Source organism: Sus scrofa, chromosome 7 (genome assembly GCF_000003025.6).
Source record: "Sus scrofa isolate TJ Tabasco breed Duroc chromosome 7, Sscrofa11.1, whole genome shotgun sequence".
In the NCBI taxonomy this organism is placed as follows: Eukaryota; Metazoa; Chordata; class Mammalia; order Artiodactyla; family Suidae; genus Sus; species Sus scrofa.
Genome location: NC_010449.5, coordinates 97,940,427 through 97,962,874, shown reverse-complemented (window position 1 = coordinate 97,962,874; position 22,448 = coordinate 97,940,427). Strand labels below are relative to the sequence as shown.

Sequence of the window (22,448 nt, the reverse complement as noted above, 5' to 3'; positions counted from 1 at the left end):
CTCAAGGCTACAATTCACAAAAATTTTATCAGTTATGAGCATCCATGCACAAAATAACACAGTAGGAATTTTCATTAAGTGGATACTCTAAGAAGTTTAAGGAGAAATAGACAAAATATACCAATACTAGGAAACCCTATTTCTCTCAGTGTGAGACAGATCAAAAATAAATGTAAGAATATAAAAAATCTAAACAATCAGATAGATTTTATGGATAAATATCAAGCCTTTTACCCTGATAATACCAGATAATATAGAATGTACCTCAGTTTTGGGTTTATATGGAACTCTCACGAAACTGACCATATGTTAGGCTCCAAAGAACACCTCAATTTAGTCCATATTCAAACACCTATGCTTTTTGCATGCCTTTCCCCATCTTTTATTTTACTGACGTATAATTTGCAAATAGTAAATGCTCCTATTTTTTGTGTACCTTTCTTTTTTCTTTGTTTTCCTTTTTATGGCTGCACCTGTGGTATATGGAAGTTCCTGGGCTAGGAGTCGAATAGGAGCTACAGCTCATGCCTATGCCACAGCCATGTCAACACTGGATCCGAGGTGAATCTGTGACCTATGTGGCAGCTTGTGGCAACATTGGATCTTTAACCCACAGAGTGAGGCCAGGGATCCAATGTACACTGTCAGGCTCTTAATCTGCCGAGCCACAACAGGAACTCCTATTCTGTGTACACTTCAATGCTTTTTGACAAATCAATATATCCAAGTAGCCTTCATAACAATCAAAATACAGAAAATTTCCATTACCCTCCAACATTCCCTTGTACCTTTACACAAGCAATCTTCTACCCCCACCACAGGCAATCAATTCACTTTCTATCACTACAGGTTAGTGTTTTCTAGTTTCATATAAACAGAATCATACAGTGTATATTCTTTGGTGTTGGCTTCTTTTTGTCTTTTTAGGGCCACACCCATGACATGTGGAATTTCCCAGGCTAGAGGTCGAATCGGAGCTACAGCTGCCGGCCTACCCCACGGCCACAGCAACAGGGGATCTGAGCCGAATCTGCAACCTGCACCATAGCTCATGGCAACACCAGATCCTTAACTCACATCACTGAGTGAGGCCAGGGATTGAACCCGAGTCTACATGGATACCACTCAGGTTTGTTACCGTTGAGCCACCATGGGAACTCCAGCATTTGTCTTTTTTTTTTTTTTTTTTTATCTTTTTGCCATTTCTTGGGCCGCTCCTGCGGCATATGGAGTTTTCCAGGCTAGGGGTCTAATTTGAGCTGTAGCTGCCAGCCTATGCCAGAGCCACAGCAACGCGGGATCTGAGCCGTGTCTGCAACCTACACCACAGCTCACAGCAACGCCGGATCGTTAACCCACTGAGCAAGGCCAGGGATCGAACCCGCAACCTCATGGTTCCTAGTCGGATTCGTTAACCACTGCGCCACGACGGGAACTCCAGCATTTGTCTTTTAATGAGGGAATTTTACCTAAGCACATTCATCATGACTACTGTGTTTGGATTCTTCCCTACCATCTTGTTTTCGATTTACTATTATTTCTTCTTCCCTCTCTTCTTCTGCATTTTTTTCTTTTTCTTCTTTTTTTTTTTTTTTTTTTTTTTGGTCAGGTCTGCAGCATGTGGAAGTTCCTAGATCAGGGATTGAACCCCTGCCACAGTACCAGATCTTTAACTGCTGGGCCACTAGGGAACTCTTCTTTTTCCTTTTTCTTTTAAAATTTACGTGCAGTGAAATATAGAGATGTCTGGTAATAATACATTCTTATTTTTTAACTTTTTCCTCGAGCTTCTTCATTTTTCTGTTTTGTCTTTCTATTGGTTTAGTAGACATATATCACATGTCAGTCAGGATTAGGTTTGGCTATATAATTAAAGTAAAACCCAGGAAGGTTTTTCCAATGTATTGGCAAACAGTCACTCAATTCCAACTATGTATTCTTGTAAAAGTTACCACACTGTACCTAATTGTTCCACAAGTTGCTTCTTCTTCTTTCTTTTTTTGGCTTTTTAGGGCTGTACCTGCAGCATATGGAAGTTTCCAGGCTAGGGGTTGAATTGGGGCTGTAGCTGCCAGTCTACTCCACAGCCACAGCAACACAGGATCTGAGCTGCGTCTGTGACCTACACCAGAGCTCATGGCAACACCAGATCCTTAACCCACTGAGTGAGGCCAGGGATCAGACCCATGTTCTCGTGGATACTAGTTGGATTTGTTACCGCCGAGCCATGATAGGAACTCCTACAAGTTGCTTCTTTCTCTTAACAATGTCAGTTGTTTTCATGTATGTAATATAGCTCTACCTCATCTTATGTTATCACAAATTGTGGAAAAGAGTATATAACATACAACTTACCATCTTAACTATTTTTTTCTTTCTTCTTTTGACTGCCCTGTGGCATATGGAGTTCCCAGGCCAGGGCAGTTCTGAGCTGCAGCTGTGATCTATACCACAGCTGCGGCAACACTGGATTCTTATCCCACTGTGCCAGGCTGAGGACTGAACCTGCATCCAGTGCTCCAGTTTACATTTCCACCGACAATGTACAACAGTTCCAATTTCTCCACATCCTCATCAACACTTGTTATTTCTTTACTCTTAACAGCAGCCACCTTGATAGGTATGAGGTGCTATCTTACTGTGGTTTGATTTGCATTTCCCTAATGATTAGTGGTGTTGAATACTTTTCCATGTGCTAATTGGTCATCTGGATGTCTTCTTCAGAGAATTATCTATTCGAGTCCTTTACCTATTTTTAAATCTCACTGTTTTCATTTTTATTTATTTTTGCTTTTTAGGGCCGTACCCGAGGTATATGGAGGTTCCCAGGCTACGGATCCAATCAGAGCTACAGCTGCTGGCCTACACCACAGCTCATTGCAGTGCCGGATTCTTAACCCACTGAGCGAGGCCAGGGATCAAACCTCCATCCTCATGGATCCTAGTCAGGTTCGTTAACCTCTGAGCCATGAAGGGAACTCCTACCTCGTTGTTTTTAAGTGCTCATGACATCCCATAGTATAGACATAACATAGTTAGGAACTTTCTGAAGGATACTTACATTCTTTTCAATTTTTTTCTTTTAGTGGTGCAGTAAACATCCTTCTATGTACTTCCTTATAAACATGTGAATGTTTTTTTACGTCACAATTGATCATGTATTTTAAAGGAAACCATCCGTAAATAACCGGAAATTAGAACTGGGCTTACACAATATCTGAAATTTTTATTTTAATGGGTCCTGCCTAACTGCTGTCTGAAATGGTTATACCTACTTGTATTCCTGTCAGCACTACAAGACTATCCATGTCCTCACACCCTTGTTATATACATTGTAAAATCTTCTTGTTAGTCATCTGTCTTAATTTGGGGAGAAGAGGCTTTGCAGAGACATCTAATTTTAATGTATCCACACTTATCAATCAACCTTTTCTTTTACGGTTTTTACATTCTTTCATCTTATTTAGGAACTCTACCCGGAGGTTATACACATCTTTCTCATTTTCTTTCTAATACTTCTGTAGTTTAAAAAAGAATTTAGACTTTGATCCACATAGTCTCATGAAGGATATGAAGTAGAAATCTAAAATTCTTTTCAAATCGATAGCCAAACTTATCATTATAATAAGCAAGGTAGACATCAAATGGTTATGTGGTTTGCCCAATTCATACTGATATTAACTGATGAAATCAGGACTCAAACCCTAGGAGAATGACTCCACAATGATTTGGCCTTCTAATGCAATTTCCCTTTTCCCATATATTTGAAATACCAGCTTTAAAATATACCAAATTGCCCTAAATATATAAATCTATTTATGGACTTTCTATTCTGCTTCAATGATCTATTTGTCTTATCTTACACTATCTTGCAATCATTTAAAACATCTCATCTGATCATGTTATCCACACTGATTTTTTTTTGGCTGCACCATGGCACATGGAAGTTTCTGGGCCAGGAATCGAATCTGAGCCACAGCTGTGACCTACGCCACAGCTGTGGCAATGCCGGATCCTTAACCCACTGGGCCATGGTGGGAACTTCACACCCTAATTAAAATTTTGTTAACTCCCTAATTGACCTCAGGACCAAGTCCAAACCCTTCAGCATGTCATATAGGGCCCCCTCCTCCGTCTCCTACCTCTGGAGTCTCAGACGTGCATGTGGACTCCTTCCCCCATGTCCTAGTTATAAAAACCTTCTGACAGTCATCTAAATAGGCAAAGCACATTTACTCTATGTAATATCCATCCTCCATGCTTTTATTTATATGCTTTATATGCCTCATTTTCTTTACCTCATTTACTGGGCAAGAACCTATTTAAAGATTAATTCAAACATAACTACCTCTATTTTTTCTTCCCTCCCCATCCCAACCAAGCAGAAAGAAACCATTCTGGGAGTTCTGTGGCTCATCAGTAACAAACTCAACTAGTATCCATGAGGATGTGGGTTCAATCCCTGGCCCTACTCAGTAGATTTAGGATCCAGCGTTGCCATAAGCTTCAGTGTAGGTAGCACAGCTTGGATCTAATATTGCTGTTGCTGGTGGTGCAGGACGGCAGCTGCAGCTCCGATGTGACTTCTAGCCTGGGAACCTCCATATGCCTCGGCTGTGACCCTAAAAATACAAAAAAAAAAAAAAAAAAAAAAAAAAAGGAAAAGAAAGATGCAACAAATTTTGAAATGATAAAAATATATCATTTTCAACACAATATTAAAAAGTGGGTGTATTTAACCATACTCAGCTCATTCAGAGCAAATGGGTGAGTGGAAGAACTCATGCTATGGCATGATTAATGAGTTAGCAAAGGAGAAAGTTGGTCCACAGGAGGCAGAGGAACTTTGTCTTTTAAGGATTAGAACCGAGGGGCTCCATAATCATCGGGCATCCGCTCAATGTTGTACCTGATTAGGACAAAAAATTAACACTGGTAAGAAAGGTGGGTCCAGAACTTACCAAAAACCCATCTTTTACTGATTATAGCACTCTCACGTCTTGTTGTGAATCCTTTTTGTCAGTGGGAACATTTTAAAAGAATATCATAATGAATGATTTACAGCAAAATTCTGACTCCATTATCTTTACTCTTCAAAGTCAGAAAGTTAAGAAGCTGGGAAGCCAGGCACTGAGTCAGGGAAGCCCAACCCCTTCACTCATATTCTTCTTGTTATATGTGTTCATCCCAGGCTGAAAAGCTGCACAAGAATAGTCTGAGGACTGACACAGGACCATCCAAGAAAGATAAAAAGCAGCTTAAAAAAATCCTGTGTGTGTGTATAAACTTCTAGTTACCCAGATCAGGCAGTAATCACATGAACTAGGGTTTTTAAGAAAAGATATTTCTGGCCAAAAAGCTTAGCTTGATTTAAATTACTGCTTTGTATTTAAAGTCACACAGCTCTCTGTTCCTTCTAGTGATCTTATTGTAACAGTGTATATGTCTGCCTTATTTCTAAATCCTAGTTTTATCTTTTGCCCTTGTTCTTACTACTTTGTCTCATTTCTTCAAATAGAACTATGTAAACATTTCATAGGACAATCTCTTTTAAATCCTTCTATAACTGGACTTCATTTTTAATTGATATCAACTATATACTTTTAATCACTTCCCTAAGAGAAAATGCTCACCTATGGTTAGAAATGTACATGATGGGAACTCCAGGGATCTTCCGGATTCTTCGTTTAAGGTCCCGGTCAACTGTGGCCACAATGTAACACTTGTGCTGTAACAAGAGACACAGATTGAGTGTTCACATAGAGCTCACTGAGGGATGCTGGCTAGTCTGAGGAATTATTCATTTTCCCAGTAAATAGGAAAGGAAAAGGTAAACAATCTCCTGTGATCTAGGAGCTCATATTTATAAAATATAACAAGTTGCCTGGGCTGAATGTTGTTCTAAAAATCTTGAGGGAGAGGAGACAGAAAAACTATTTTATCTTTTTCTTTTTCTTTTTTGTCTTTTTAGGGCTGCACGGGCGGCATATGGAGGTTCTCAGGCTAAGGGTCTAATCAGAACTGTAGCCGCTGGCCTACACCACAGCCACGTCTGAGACCTACACCACCGCTCACGGTAATGCCAGATCCTTAACCCACTGAGCAAGGCCAGGGATTGAACCCACATCCTCATGGTTCCTAGTCAGATTCGGTTCTCCTGTGCCATGACAGGAACTCCTAGAAAAACTATTTTAAAACTGCAAATTGCTCTTTGTCTCATACGTGGAAAGGATTTTCACATCTGGGACAGACAATTCCTTGGCTTGGGAAAATGCCCTTAGAGACTTTAGGCAAAGGTAGAGTAAGCACCTTAGATCAGAGGGCACAGCTTCTGCCTTTTGCAGGATCTCTGGGGCTTGGGCCTACTCTGAGGCCTCCTAGTGGTGTAGGCAGCCTAACATTGGCCCTGAAGCCAAAATAGGAAGATCTCCAGGGCAAGTTTGAGTCAAATGGCTCTGAAAGCACCAACATTTAGCTACCAGTTGGAAACTAATTTGTATTGTACTCAACTTCCATAGCACCCAAATCTCTCACTGAGTTTTACAGAGCTGCAGATTGGTGTCAGCCATGCTATGGGAAATTAAGGGAAATGCTGGCCCCACCCATGGGATGATGTGGCTAAAGGGATGGCAATGTGATAAGCAGGTGAGGATGATTATTCTCACAGAAAGAGGCTCTTCTAAGGGCAATCGGTAGCAGAAGTTCTTGTGGTGTTTCACAAGGAAGCCGGAACAGAAGAATCAAAAACTTACTTATCTAGGGTATGTGTGAGACAACACTCTGGAAGACTCAGATGTGACTGAAAAATACTTCTGGGTTAGGCATGGCAGAGAGGAACAAAATCCCTCCATAGGGAGTAAATGGAAATGGAATCTTATTTTAGATTGACAGGAAGGGGGAATCTGATATATTACTATGTCTACACTCATTCATTTAAACAATTTTATAGAGAACATTTGTGGAATAAAGAATCACTAAGTACTCCAATTACACACCTAATAAATCCAGGTACCAGGATCTGAAACATCTGCTGCCTAAATCCATAATCTTTTCATTATGGTTATAGTATACATTTCTAATCCACTTTCTCAAATAAACAGAACTTCCTATGAAGAGATTCTATATACAATTTTTTTTTATCATTTGTATTTCTACATGAAATTTCAGGAAATAATCTTTTTTTTTTTTTTTTTAAAGCACAAAGTAAATATTAAAAAATGAGGTTACCTGGGTTACTCTCTGTACTAAGCAGTCATCTGCATAGGTTCCTTTATGTGTGCAGGGTAATCGTTCAAATCTTGGATCCTTGGCAATCCTATTTGGTTATAAAAGTGGATTAATGAAAACAATCAGGCAACTGGATCACTTTACAGTCTCAATCAATGAAATAAAAGTAACTATCTAGTGGCAATTTTAAGACACTCCTCTCCTGAAGCTTATCTTCTAATTGGAAAAACAATTTATAGAGAAAGGTTAAAAATTAAAGCTTACTCGCTGACAGCTGGTGTGCTTTATATCATGTATTCCTCACAAAACTCTGAATTACTGTATTTCCATTTTAGAGATGAAGAAGCAGATTCAGAGCAATTGATTAATTTGTTGAATGCTGCACAGATGGGTAAAGTCAGGATTCAAAGCCAAATCACTTTTAACCTAACCGTTTCATTTTTAGGAAGTTGTCTTACACAAACATACAAGAATATGGGCACGAGGATGATCGCTACAACACAGCTTATAATCGTGGCAAATTGGAGATAATCTGAATATCCATTAGCAAGGCAAAAGTTAAATACATTTTTGTGCCCTATCCATTAAAAAAGTGAGGTAGAGCTGTATGTACCAACTTGGAAGAACATGTAATAAATTGTTAAATAAACAAAGCAGATCATATATGATATATCATGATATGATTCAGTTAAGAAAATACAAATCTCATTCTCTTTCTCTAGATTTGCATTTGTTCAGAAAAAAAGTCTGGAAAAATATACAGTAACTATACTAACCCTTACCACTTGTCATTCTCAGGGTAAGGGAATGAATAGAGTGTGACCATGGAGGAGAACTTTTACTTTTTATTGCATGTATATATTTACATAGTTTGCCATAAATAAATCAAACATGCACTACTTTCATACAAAATTTAAAAAGCAAAACCTCAATCTGTGATTCCCAGAGTCATGTTCTTTCTATTACACAATGACAATGAGTCAGAATGAATAAAAACACAGGGCAGCACATACATACCAAATGCAATAAAAAATGTTCTATATTGCAATGGTTCAGAGCTAGGTCAGTGTGGGTTGGGTATATTTAGAAAAAAACTATGTGGAGATAAGGTAAAATGAAGATGAAAGAATGTTCTAAGCAAAATGAAAGGAGGCACATTCCAAACAGGGCACCAAGCATCTGTGAAATGGTTTGGTGGTGTTCAGGGAAGAGTGAGCACTCGCTTCCGGTGGGGGTGTGTTTGTGCAGGAGGGATGGAAAGGCAGCTTGAGGATGGACTAGGAAGAGTCTCGAGCTGGGCTGAGGTGTGTGATTTCTGTGACATAGGGGATAGGAGGCAAAAAAAGATCTCTTGGTGACTGAGTGACACAAGCAAAGCTCTGTCTTAGAGAGACTAAGTGGCTGTGGCGAGCCGGATACTCTAGAGGCCAGACTGGCTACTGAGAAACTAGAAAGGCAATTGTCTAGGCCTTGGCTCTTTGGGTTGGTTATTCCCCTCACTCCTGAAACTGTCAACTTCCTTCCATCAACTCTTCCTAGAAACATACCAACATGCTCTAGTATCTTCCCCATCATAAGAAAGGAAAAGAAAATCCTTCTTTTTACTTACTATTCCACTCCTCACCAACCCCCACAGCTGGCATCCCATTTCTTTGCTTCTCTTTACAGCCAAACTTGGTGCTTCCACTTGGTGCCTCTATTTTCTCCCCTCCCACCCTTTATTTTTATTATTATTTTAAAAATAACTGTCTCTTTCCCCTTTTATTTGAAGTATTTCAAGTCCATGAAAAAGTGTAAGGAGTGATGAATACCCTGTACCGACCATCTAATTAAAGAAATACAATGTTACGAACAAAAATGAAGCCCTCCCCCCATCCCAATCTCTTTTTACTTCCCCACAAGTAATTATTATCCTAAATTTGGGTTTTATCAGACCCACACACATTTTATTACACACATACGATTACATTATGTATACACCTGTAAACAATGTAGTACTAGTTTGCATGTTTTTAAACCTTAAACGGTATGCTCCACGAATGCTTGTTTGCTCTTGTTTTGTTTCCTTGTTTTTGAGATATATGCACACTGACCACCAAAACGCTACCCCACTCGCTGTCATCCTGTATAGTATTTTATTTGTGAACACTCCACAGTTTACCCATTATCTTCCGAATGGATCTTTTGGCTGCATGCAATTTTTTGCTACTATCTACATAAGAAAATTTCAATACTGGACTCCAGTATATGTATGTGAGCTTCTTGGTGGTAAGTCCTTTCTTTTTTACCAGAACCTACAGTATGAAATTCATTTTACTTAAGCACACACACACACATATATGCACACCTATATAAAAGTGGAGAAAGTTCTGTGACATAATACTCAGCCTTTGCTACACGCAATGCACAGAAATTTTCTAGTTTATTCTGTCTTATTAAAAAAAATAATACTGGTTGGGAGCTCCCCGGTGGTCTAGTGTTTAGGACTTGGTGCTGTCACCACTCTGGCCCTGGTTCAATCCCTGGTTGTGACCCATTGTATTGATTTTGCAGTCTATAGGTTTTTGATATCCAGGTTGAAAGATGCAGTGTCATAAGGGTATGAACAACCTTACTTTCACCAGATATTATTGCCAAATCACACTCCAATATGACTGTCCAATTTATATCCTTAGCAGTTGATTATGAGAATTCCCATTGCTCCACAGCCTCAACTATTATTGGCATTGTTGAACAGACTTTAATCTTGTCAATCTGCTGGGTATGGAATATTTTATTGTGAATTTAAGGATTTGGTCTTTTTCTTATAAATTTGTAGTTTTTTATGTTTTGAAAATGAGCCCTTTATTAATTATATGTGTTACTAATATCTTCTCACTTCCTGTGGCTTGTCTTTTCACTTTGTTTTTGGTGTCTTTTGCTATACAGAACTGTAATTTCAAAATAGTCAAATTAATTAGTTTTCCATTACAGTTTAGACTTAAGAAATCCTGGAGTTCCCGTTGTGGTGCAGTGGAAACGAATCCGACTAGAAACCATGAGGTTGCAGGTTCGATCCCCGGCCTTGCTCAGTGGGTTAAGGATTCGGTGTTGCCATGAGTTGTGGTATAGGTCGCAGACACGGCTCGGATCTAGCATGGCTGTGGCTGTGGCTGTGGCTGTGGCACTGGCCAGCAGCCATAACTCCAATTCGACTCCTAGCCTGGGAACCTCCATGTGCCGCGGGTGCGGTTTTAAAAAGACAAAAGACAAAAAAAAAAAAAAAAAAAAAAAAAAAAAAAAAAAGAAATCCTTACCTACCCTATAATCATTAAGATATTCTTTATATTTTCTATAAGGGTTCAGATATTTAATCCACCTGGAATTTATTTTTTTGTGAAAATAAGATAAAGATTTTTATTCAATTTTATTTTAATAGTTTATCACTTTCCAAACAATTCTACCTTTCTTCTATATTAGGGTCCCAGTTTTCTTTTGCCTTAAAAAAATTAGCCTTATTAGGTATGAAATATAATAAAATTTACTGATTATAAATGTAAATTTTTTTTTTAGTGTATTTATTTATTTTACTTTATTTTCCCACTGTATAGCAAGGGGATCAAGTTATCCTTACAAGTATACATTTTTTTCCCCCACCCTTTGTTCTGTTGCAACATGAGTATCCAGACATAGTTCTCAATGCTACTCAGCAGGATCTCCTTGTAAATCTATTCTAAATTGTGTCTGATATAAATGTAAAATTTGATGAATTTTGACAAATTTACATATCCATGCCACTACCTCCATAATCAATAGAGAATATCTCTGTCACTACAAAAAGTTCCCCGTGTCTCTTTGCAGTTAATCCCCCTTTCCTACCCTGAGCTCCAGGAATCACTGATCTATATTCTACTACTATTATTTTGTCTTTTCTTGAAGTTCATACAAATGGAATCACATCTGGAGCAGTGGAAATGTTTCATTTCATGATTATGACGGTGGTTCCAAGACTGTATACATTTGCCAAACCCATCAAATTATATGATTAAACCTGGTCAATCTTATAGATTGTAAATGATACCTCTGTAAATGCAACCAACACACACACCTATCCACAGGCATACCCTGCACTTTTAATGGGTCTTTTACTCATGTGTGATTTTATAATATCACGCATTGATCATTTCGAAATTACTGATTCACTGAGTTACACAGATATTCCAAATATTGACACATTTTATTACACAACATTAAAAAAACCATATTCGGAGTTCCCATCGTAGCTCAGTGATTAACAAATCCGACTAGGAAGCATGAGGTTGCAGGTTCAATCCCTGGTCTCATTCAGTGGGTTAAGGATCTGGCGTTGATGTGGCTCTGGCATAGGCCAGTGGCTACAGCTCCGATTAGACCCCTAGCCTGGGAACCTCTATATGCCACGGGTGCAGCCCTAGAAAAGGCAAAAAGACAATAAATAAATAAATAGATAAACAAACAAACAAACAAACCATATTCATTAATATCTTCACTGGTCTCAATAGAAAGGTCATTAGAATTGGGAATGTGATAATGATTTTCCAAAATGATATTTTTTCACATGAAAGCTCAATTTTTATCATTGATAACTAAGAGTAAGTTGTTTTCCTTGAAGTGACTGGTTCACTGCATTAATTTTTGAGAAAATACCTACTAAATACCAAAGTCTGAAAAATCAATGTTTGTCAGTTGTTCTTCACATAAAAATATTTCATGAAAAAGCAGTTGGTTCAGCTCACAACTCAAGCACACAATGCTTTTCACTGAGACAACTTTCATCCTTTGGTATGCGGCAGAAGTGCTTTTTTCTTCTTTCTGCTCTACTGAGATATAATTGAGATACAGCGCTGTGTAAACTTATGGTGTGTAATATAATGATTTGACTTAACACACATGCTGAAATGACCACAGTAAGGTTAGTGAGCATCCATCAGCAGAGATGCTTTATGTGAGCTTCACATTTCACCACAAGGAATCCTGATGTGTACTCCAGGACTGAGATTTAACAACCTGACTGCTCTACTAAGGATAGTCTTAAGTGACTGCAGCATTTTTTTTTTAACTGCCAGGGAATTGTAGTGAAGAATGTCAAGACTACCAGGATTACTTGGCCCATTGCCTTGATTTTGAAGAAGGCACTGGCATTTTTGCCCTCAGTACAAATGTCAGCACTGTGACAAAGACAACATCTTGGTATCATCATGAAAACAATTTTGTAAACTCCCTGCAAAGCTCTCTGGGACTCCCGGAGTTGGGAGGGTTCCATGAACCACACTTCAGGAATCAATATTGTGAACTCAAGGGTACTTTCTAGGGTAGACTTAAAACTCATAATGTGAATCCTTCAAGTGTGAGATTCCAAAGGAGATAACTAGATAACAAACTAACAGAAAGATACTTTTTTTTTCTTTTTCTTTTTGTTTTTTTATGGCCACATTGGCAGCATTTGGAAGTTCCCAGGCCAGGGATCAAACCTGAGCCAAAGCTATGACCTATGCCATAGCTGTGACAATGCCAGATCACTAACCCACTGTGCTGGGCCAGGGATCAAACCCACATGCCAGAGACAATGTTGGCTCCTCAACATGCTACGCCACAGCAGGAACTCTTCAGAAAAACACTTTCTAACTGAAAATTAGAACTTAAAAGGAAGCCCAACAGACCGATAATGACTTAAGTAACTCAGTTCAAAAAGCTTCAGCTTAAAAACCTCAAAATATCAAATGTTTGCCTTCTTAATAATAAACACTTAACTAGTTTTGTACGAATTTTTTTAAAACTAACCAGGCAAGGAATCTTCGGACAGAGCAAGGAATCTTTGGACAGAGCAAACAGATGAAGGAGGGTCAAAAGAATATTCAGTATGCCAGTCTAGAATAAATATAGACCAGCTTTTTCTTACCTTAGAGCCACTCGATACTTCTGCCCCAATTTCTCAATTTCAGCCATTACACAGTCAGTTATACACGGGATACCTGACAGGAAAAAAAAAAAAATAGTAACAGAACTTAATAAAGGAACTAATTTTACTCTCTCTGCATTATATCCTGTTGAGAGTCTTTAAAAGACCCATAAGACTTCTGGAATGCAGTGAACAATAGGACCTAGAGAAAAATAAAATCCTTATTTATAAAGAAATTAGGGAACCGTTCCAATCCCACATCACAGATTCCATAAAGTATCTATCATAAACATATCTGGGGAAAAAACTAAGCTGGATCTCTGTCGTTTTTTATATATAAAAATAAATCCTAGATGGAAAAAAATTTAAATGTGAACCAAAAGAAACCATCAGAGAATGTAAATTTGATCACATTAAAACACGAAACTTCTGTTTGAAACTATCAAACAAAAAGTCATATTAAAAAAGAAAATAGGAGTTCCCGTTGTGGCGCAGTGGACTAGGAACCATGAGGTTGTGGGTTCAATCCCTGGCTTTGCTCAGTGGGTTAAGGATCCAGCGTTGCCGTGAGCTGTGGTGTAGGTTGCAGATGTGGCTCAGATCCCAAGCTGCTGTGGCTCTGGTGTAGGCCAGTGGCTACAGCTCCGATTCGACCCCTAGCCTGGGAACCTCCCTATGCCGCGGGAAGCGGCTAGAAAAAAGGCAAAAAGACAAAAAATAAATAAATAAATAAATAAACTGGGAAAAATATTTCTACACATTTACCAAAGGGTTAATTTTCTTCTTCTCCTTTTTTTTTTTTTTTTTGGCTTTTTAGGGCTGCACCTGTGGCATATGGAAGTTCCCAGGCTAGGGGTGGAATCAGAGCTACAGCTACCAGCCTAAGCTGCAGCCATAGCAATGTGGGATCCGTGCCGTGTCTGCCACCTACACCACAGCTCATGGCAACGCTGGATCTTTAACGCACTGAGCGAGGCCAGGGAATGAACTCGAACTCGCAATCTTGTGGTTCCTAGTCAGATTTGTTTCCGCTGCACCATGACAGGAACTCCCAGGGCTAATTTTTTTCTTTTTTGCTTTTGCAGTCATTCCCAGGCACAGGATTGAATCCATGCCACAGCAGTGACAACGCTGGATCTTTAACCCTTAGGCCACCAGGAAACTCCAAAAAGGCTAATTTTCTTAATAAACAAAGAGCTTTATAATAATAGCTTGGAATTATGTGTTATTTGCCAGACACTGTGCTAAGCACTTTACGAGGATTACCTTGTTTAATCTTCAGAACAATTCCTGTCAGGTAGTCCTGTTATTATTCTCATTTTATAAATGAGGAACCTGAGGCACAATGAAGTACCTAGACAGCAAATGGTGAAGCCAAAGAATGAACTGAGGATGTCAGGCTACAGAGTGGGTTCTTAACCACCATGCCACATTTCAGTTCATAAATGAAGGCATACAAATGGTCAATCAACATAAAAATACTCGATTTTACTCCTAATTAAAGATATAAATGGAACAAAATTTCATTTTCTACCTACCACTGTGGCAAAAATTAAACAGATGAAAATACCCAATATTGAAGAAATAGATATCCTCACACTAAGTTAGCAGGTGTATAAATTCATATAACTATTTGAGGGAAATCTCACAATACCTATTAAAATAAAAAAAAATGTACTCCCTTAATATTGCAATACAGCTTCTAGAAAATGTATCCAAAGAAATATTCTACCCTAACACAGAGACACATAAGATATTCACTACAGTCGCTGTTTTAAATAGGGTAAAAACTGGAAATAATCCAAATGTCTAGTCTTTAAAAATGACAGACTATCATTTTTTAAATGTAACCTACAAAAAAAGGAATAAGGTTCATGTATATAAACTGGCACAGAAAAATGTTCAAGAGTATTTGTTCGATGTAAAAAGCAAGGAGAAATGGATAACTAGATGGAATGTTATTTGGTGACAGAAAGAAATGATATACTAATACATGCTTTAACATGGATGAGCCTTGAGAACATTATGCTAAATGAAAGAGGACTAAATACATATGATCTCATTTTAATGAAATGTCCAAAATAGGTTAATCTACAGAGAGAGAAAGCAAATTTATGGTTGCCTGTGGGGGGGGAATGAGAAGGGTTGAGGGATGATGGCTAAGGAATTCAGTTTCTTTTCAGGTAATGAAAATGTTTTAAAATTGAGTATGAATCATCTATTTTAAATGAGTGGATTACATGCTACGTGACTCATATCTTAAAGCTGTTTTTTAAAAAGCATGAAGAGGAGTTCCTGTCATGGTGCAGCGGAAACAAATCCGACTAGCATCCATGAGGATGTGGGTTCAATCCCTGGCCTCACTCAGTGGGTTAAGGATCCAGCTGTGACCAAGCTGTTGTGTAGGGTGTAGATGCACCTCAAATCTGGCGTTGCTGTGGCTGTGGCTGTGACATAGGCTGGCAGCTGCAGCTCTGATTCAATTTCTTTTTCTTTTCTTTTCTTTTTTTTGTCTTTTTGCCTTTTCTAGGGCCGCTCCTGCGGCATATGGAGGTTCCCAGCTAGGGGTCTAATTTGAGCTGTAGCTACCAGCCTACACCAGAGCCACAGCAACGCAGGATCTGAGCTGAGTCTGCAACCTATACCACAGCTCACGACAACGCTAGATCCTTAACCCACTGAGCAAGGCCAGGGATCAAACCTGCAACCTCATGGTTCCTAGTCAGATTTGTTAACCACTGAGACACGACAGGAACTCCTCTGATTCGATTTCTAACCTGGGTACTTCTATATGCCTCAGGTGTGGTCCTAAAAAAAGAAAGAAACCACCCCTTGCTCAGGAAAGGCATTATAGGCAACTTTCATTTTCTTTATGCTAGATTTTTTTTTTTTTACAAGTACATTAACACTCTTGAAAGCAGAGTTAAGAAAACTTACATTAAAATACAATGCCCAGAAGAAAAAGCAGTTGTAAAATAGAGGAAAGGAGTCAGGAAGAGCAGACAGCCACGGAATTAGAGGGTAATAGGTGCCTTAAAATGATCAATTTCAGAGCCATGTAGCCTTGAAACAAGGGCTTGCATCTGGAGCAGGCAAACAGGAAGCAGGCCTAGGAAGATCACTACAAAGAACAAGGAAGAGGACTCCTGGGCAGAAAGGAAAGCTGATGGGTTGCTAACTACCCTCCATTGTTGGAGTATCAGATGGAAATGAAAGGGACAAGAAGCTATGAAAAGCTCAAAGGGGCATCACCAAGGCAAGAGGAAGATAAAGGCCTTTTTTATGAATAAAGGCAAGTGAAAAAAATTTGAATAAGCAGAGCTTAAAACAGTAAAGGATCTCCTAGGTACCTGAATTTGTACTATGCTCCAATGTTTCTTCTACCTTTGCTTTGAGGTATTAGGTTACATAGGAAGTGGTATTTTCCTTAATAAGTTTGTTTTTCTTTTATTTTTTTTCTTTTTTCTATTTTGGCTATATCTGGGGCATGTGGAAGTTCGTGGGCCAGGGATTGCACCAGGTCATAGTAACAACCCAGGCTGCATTGTATCCTTAACTACATTGTATCCTTAACCTGCTGTGCCACAGAGAGTGTGGCACAGAGTGAGAGCATTCAGCTGTATGCATTACAGCTGCACTTTAAGATATCCATACCTAGAGAAAGCTTAACTATGGGACTGAAGTTATCCTAAACAACTACCATTTAGATAATAGCAGTAGAGCTTTATTTTTATCTATCTATCCATCTATCTATCTATCTATCTGTCTGTCTGTCTGTCTGTCTGTCTATCTATCTACCTACCTATCTATTTCTGTCTGTCTGTCTGTCTGTCTGTCTATCTATCTATCTGTCTATCTATCTACCTACCTATCTATTTATTTGCTTTTTAGGGCTGCACCCGTGGCATATGGAAGTTCCCAGGCTAGGGGTCGAATTGGAGCAGTAGCTTCTGGCCTACGCCACAGCCACAGCAATGCCAGATCCCAGCCATGTCTTTGACCTACGCTGCAGCTTGTGCCAATGCTGGATCCCTTAACCCACTGAAAGAGACCAGGGATTGAACCTACATCCTCATGGATACTAGTAGGGTACTTAACCTGCTGAGCCACAACAGAAACTCCAATAGCAGTGGAGCTCTAGGACAGGGAAACAATTCACCTCCAAGGGCCATGCTTGAACTCTCCATTCGTTTCATTTATAAATAAGTAATTTCATTTATAAATAAATAAGTATTCCAGGAGAAGCAGTTAAGAAAATTATAGGAAACAGCATGGGAATGCAAAAAGCCTACCAGGATTAGTGTCTTCCCTCACACAGACCACCCTAGTCCACTCTTACAGGCATGGTAGTGGTCCAGCTTCAGACTACTCTTTATCATTTCTAAGAGGATTAAAAATACTAAAGTACTACACGTACAAAGCTTTAAAAAAAATATGAACAGGTTTATATAAAAAAAACAACCATCCTGGGACCTTTCCCCACCTCAACAATTCTGATCCTTAGAGATGACTACTTTAATCCATTGGCTGTTTTTCTCACTTGCTGGCTACCTTCATAACTTGATATAATCAACATATGCAGTTACTTTATTTATTTATTTATTTATTTTTGTCTTTTTAGGACCCTACCCTCGGAATATGGAGGTTCTCAGGCTAGGGGTCTAATTGGAGCTGTACCCGCTGGCCTACACAACAGCCACAGCCATGTCAAATCTGAGCCACGTCTGTGACCTACACCACAGCTCACATCAGTGCCGTATCCTTAACTCACTGAGTGAGGCCAGGGATCGAACCTGCATCCTCATGAACACCAGATCCCTTTCCACTGAGCCATGACGGGAACTCCTACGCAGTTACTTTTTATATTTATTAATTTTAGGCATTTAAAGATATCCCTTATCTTCCCATCTTGCCAATATTAATAAATCAATAAGCAATATTTATATTGCTATCACTCTGTAAATGTTTATTATATAGTATCTTTTAAATATTAAAGGAGGTGCAAGTTTTTTCCTTTGATTTCCACAATTTATTCTTTATGGCAAAGTTTAAGTCTAATTTTCATTTGCACCTTTAACTAGATGACTGGAAAATATATGACGATAAATTCACCACAAAATGCAATAGATCTCACCATTAGGAATTGATTCCCTTGCACGTGGCCTAAATTTTCTTTTTCCTTCTCATGGTAGGAAGAGAAGATCATTTGAAGGAGGGGACACCCAAACACCCAAAGAAAATCTATTAATGGTAAACTACATATCTAGGTGAAAGCAAACTACCTCAGGTCCTTTGTGGTACAAATAAACACCAAACTGAATAAACTTAGGAATAGCTGACCATCATCATTTTTGGTTCTGTGATTGTAAATGGTAAAACATCTTATTTAGCCTTTCCACACTGGAGCAGAATGAGAATACTTCCTCCTTAATAATATATATAGTGAGAAATGAAATAAATGTTCATTTATCCAGAATTTTAAAATCCAAAATACTGAAGTTCCCGTCGTGGCGCAGCGGTTAACGAATCCGACTAGGAACCATGAGGTTACGGGTTCGGTCCCTGCCCTTGCTCAGTGGGTTAACGATCCGGCGTTGCCGTGAGCTGCGGTGTAGGTTGCAGACTCGGCTCGGATCTGGCATTGCTGTGGCCCTACAGCTCCGATTCGACCCCTAGCCTGGAAACCTCCATATGCTGCGGGAGCGGCCCAAGAAATAGCTAAAAAGACAAAATAAATAAATAAAATAAAATTAAAATTAAAATCCAAAATACTAAAACAGAAAATTCCCCACCTATCTTCTAAATTGACATCTATAATGACGGTCAAATCATGGCAAGTGTTTTCTGAACTGTGAAAGTTAATTACTCCAAGTCAAGTTTGCATTATATTTCAATTCACTGAAAATGGTCATTGCTATGGTGAGCAAATTAAATGCCCAGCAATTTGTTTAACTACAACCTCACTGCCGTCTTTTCATGTACTTGGATAAGTATAATTATTCTGTACAAATATTACAGAAAAGGAAAAGCATGATACTCACACTTGGCATATAGACAGTCCATCATTGACTGCACTAAGTCCAGTTTGGCTTTAATGGAAAAGTTGATAAAGTTGGTATCAACCAGGATGTGGTAAGGTGGGCCCAGCTGTGTATTATATTGGAAGAATAGGCAGGAAGGGTGTTGGGGGCTGAAGGAAAAAAGAAACAAAACATAAAGTAAGTCTGTACTAATACTAGGCTATAAATAAGAAAAGAAGTCTCTGCTTGGAACAGTATGCTACTTTTTCCTTGTTCATTGGAAATAAGTCCTAATAAATCCTGATGATATATTCACCAATCTAGGGCAAAATGAGAAAAATAACAAAAATATGATGAGGTTTCATGAAGTCAAATGTATTTATTTAAAAGGAATGGCTTTATTCTGAAAATATGCCCTTAATACTTTCTGGGGAGACATTCTCTCTTGGATGAAATGCTGGTACGTTTAAACAATGGTAATTATTTCTTTTGAAAGATTCTCCGCAAAGAAAAAAATGATCCTAGATTCAATCTCCAGGATTTTAGGGAAAACTTCACTGTTTCATGAAATCCAAAAACCTTCAAACCATTAGAATTGGTATATGCTCATCAAAATCATATGAGCATCATTTGCATAGTTGTGCCAGACTTAACAAATGACTGAGAAAATCAGTTCAGTGAAAGTCTGAATTTCTAAGAGGTCTATAGTTTTAGAATCTTCTAATTTTAGAAAACGTGAAATTTTTGATTACTCACACTTCTCTTTCCTTGAGTGCACTGGGATCTTTCTTTTCTTTCTTTTTCGGTTTTAATCTATCCTTTTCTTTACTAGGAGAAAAAAATTTCAATGCACGAGAGAAGGAAAAAACTAACAGTTATAATCTCATCAAAATTAAGTTTCTTTTTTTTGTCTACAAAGGAAATCATACTTTGTGACTTCAATATTATTAATATCAGCAAACACTTTCTGAGCACAAATAACTGTGTGGTAAGAAGCCTGGAATTAACACAATTAATTAGTAAAACATAGTTAAATTTTAAAATGGTTAGCTAGTAATCCATAAGAATTATTAATTGTTAAGTAAATGTTGGTTATATTATTACTTCTTTCTTGGTCAGAAGCTCTCATATCAAGGATCAAAATCCACTTCCAAGCAGTGGGTAAAAAGTCTGATAGTTATCTTCTGATGACTCAGATGTTTCAATGGCAGGGGGGAAAGGGTTCCCCAACATGCCTCTTATAAAAGGCTAAAATATGACAATACACACACCAAATTTAACCTTAATTACTACTAATAAATATTATTAGTGGGGTAAATTTCCTTAAAATTACATAATAAATATAAAGGCTAAGAATACAATTTAATAACTCTAAAGGCTCTAATGAAAATTCCTTTCTTTTGAGGCTCTTAAACACAAGTCCAGTCCTTATTTAATAACTCTATCCATTCTTCACTGAAGCAGGCAAGCTGTTTAGATTCCCCTTATAATAGGGAATATCATTCTACTCTTCCATAGCCATTCTACTTTTTTCTTCCATAGCCATAAATCTTCTTTTTTTTTTTTTGGTCTTTTTTTGTCTTGTTGTTGTTGTTGTTGCTATTTCTTGGGCCGCTCCCGCAGCATACGGAGGTTCCCAGGCGAGGGGTCCAATCGGAGCTGTAGCCACCGGCCTACGCCAGAGCCACAGCAACGCGGGATCCGAGCCGCGTCTGCAACCTACACCACAGCTCACGGCAACGCCGGATCGTTAACCCACTGAGCAAGGGCAGGGACCGAACCCGCAACCTCATGGTTCCTAGTTGGATTCGTTAACCACTGCGCCACAACAGGAACTCCTTTTTTTTTTTTTTTTTTTTTGGTCTTTTTTTGTCTTGTTGTTGTTGTTGCTATCATAAATCTTCTTAGAAGATTTATAAAATGGAGACATCTAGGAGTCTTCCTATTTTTTCCTTCGAAAATACTTGAGTGTCAGGTGCTGGCTGCACAGGAAAACTGGTTTCTGACCTCACGGTCTTTCAACAATCATACGACATCTTTTTCCTTGGGAGTATACGTGCAACAGCAAGAACATAAGGATAATCCTACCACCTCACAGAATTGTTAGAAGGCTTAAATGTGACATGGCAGATACAGTATATAAAACCTGTCGCACAAATTGAACACTTAAAGAGATGCTGAATTCTCATCCCATTCACCACATACTTTATACTTTACTACTTTACGTTATATAAATCCAAGGCACAATAATATTAAAAATACACACAAATAACAACAAAAACTTTGACTACTTATCCCCTGGTGACGCCTATATCTCTGGGCAGTCTACGAACGCAGTTGATTCCAGACACTCACAGTCTCTGATCTCTGAGACTAAGCATTCGCTTCATGATAGCATACTTCCGTGTTTTCTTTTGCTTCCCCTTGAAAGAAAAATTTTAGCGTTAAAAGAGTTGAAAATACATTGCATCTTTGTGAATCCTTTTCTTTTGTCCACTCTCTTCTTCCCTCAAATACCCAGCTCCCCTTACTTACTCTACCTGCCCCAACCCAGCGCTCTCCCCTGTCGCTGGAGCATAAAAAAACACCATTCCGAGCAGTCTAAGATCAGAATGAAAATAAGCAAGAGAAATGTGGTGGAAATTTGACCAAGGACTACTCCCTCAATCTCCGTCCCAAACGTGGTCCGACGATTTCCCTTCTCTCACCATGTTCACGCCGCACTTTAGTTTCTTTTGGAATCACCTGCGGCGCGACAGTTTTGCGTCACCCAATACTGCTTCCGGCAAAGGATAGCCCGGAAGCGGAAGCCACTTTGGGGAACGGAAAAGCCCGAAGCCGGTTCCCAGCTGCGGCCGGGATTTGTATTGAAGTCTCTTGCGGAGAGGGTCGCGGGCTGGATATCTGCGGGTTCTGCCTCCACCTACCGGGGTGGCAGAGCTGGGACCTCGCCGTGCTGCACCCACCTGCTCCGGTAACGTTTCTCTCCTCTTATCACTCCAGCACAGGGCAGAGCCCAGAGGATTTGCCTGCACCAGAGTTCCAGAGAGAGGGAGGACAAGGGTAAGGGGGACGGAATTCTGGGTTGCCCAATAGTTTGGGGAAACCCATTATCCTTATCTTTCAGTGCTGGGGCCCCAGGTCTCTATCATGCTCCTCGGAGGCTCTAATATCTACTTGGTTCTCCCAGCCGTCATGATGCTTCGTGCAACCAGGTGGACAATTCTCATGCTTCTCGCCGAGTGAATACCGTGTATTCGTCCCTGTGAGGCGAGAGATGGTGT

The 22,448-nt window shown here is 39.1% G+C and overlaps 2 protein-coding genes across 18 annotated transcripts in view; one reads left to right on the top strand and one right to left on the bottom strand.

Moving 5' to 3' along the window:
- On the bottom strand, positions 1,607 to 21,956 carry FCF1 (FCF1 rRNA-processing protein). Of its 4 annotated transcripts, none has more exons than XM_013989168.2 (8): positions 21,814 to 21,882; positions 21,520 to 21,587; positions 19,921 to 19,992; positions 19,186 to 19,334; positions 13,145 to 13,217; positions 7,228 to 7,315; positions 5,634 to 5,728; positions 1,607 to 4,909 (listed from the first exon to the last, which is right to left on the bottom strand). In XM_013989168.2, exons 2-8 carry the CDS (start codon positions 21,552 to 21,554, stop codon positions 4,861 to 4,863), a joined length of 561 nt encoding a protein of 186 aa, XP_013844622.1. In that variant the 5' UTR covers positions 21,555 to 21,587; positions 21,814 to 21,882; the 3' UTR covers positions 1,607 to 4,860. The 4 variants fall into 4 exon arrangements, with proteins under 4 accessions (XP_013844622.1, XP_020955188.1, XP_005656473.1 ...); XM_021099529.1 differs by having other exon boundaries at positions 21,700 to 21,879; XM_005656416.3 differs by having other exon boundaries at positions 21,705 to 21,817.
- The window catches only part of AREL1 (apoptosis resistant E3 ubiquitin protein ligase 1), a 47,751-nt gene continuing 47,245 nt past the window's right edge, over positions 21,943 to 22,448 (top strand). For 6 of the 14 annotated variants that reach the window (XM_021099523.1, XM_021099528.1, XM_005656412.3 and 3 more), the window contains exon 1: positions 21,962 to 22,138. The gene's annotated coding sequence lies outside the window, so the exon portion shown is untranslated. Of the gene's footprint in view, positions 22,228 to 22,448 lie in introns of all 14 variants that reach the window. The other 8 variants (XM_021099526.1, XM_005656413.3, XM_013989165.2 and 5 more) reach the window with 3 other exon arrangements.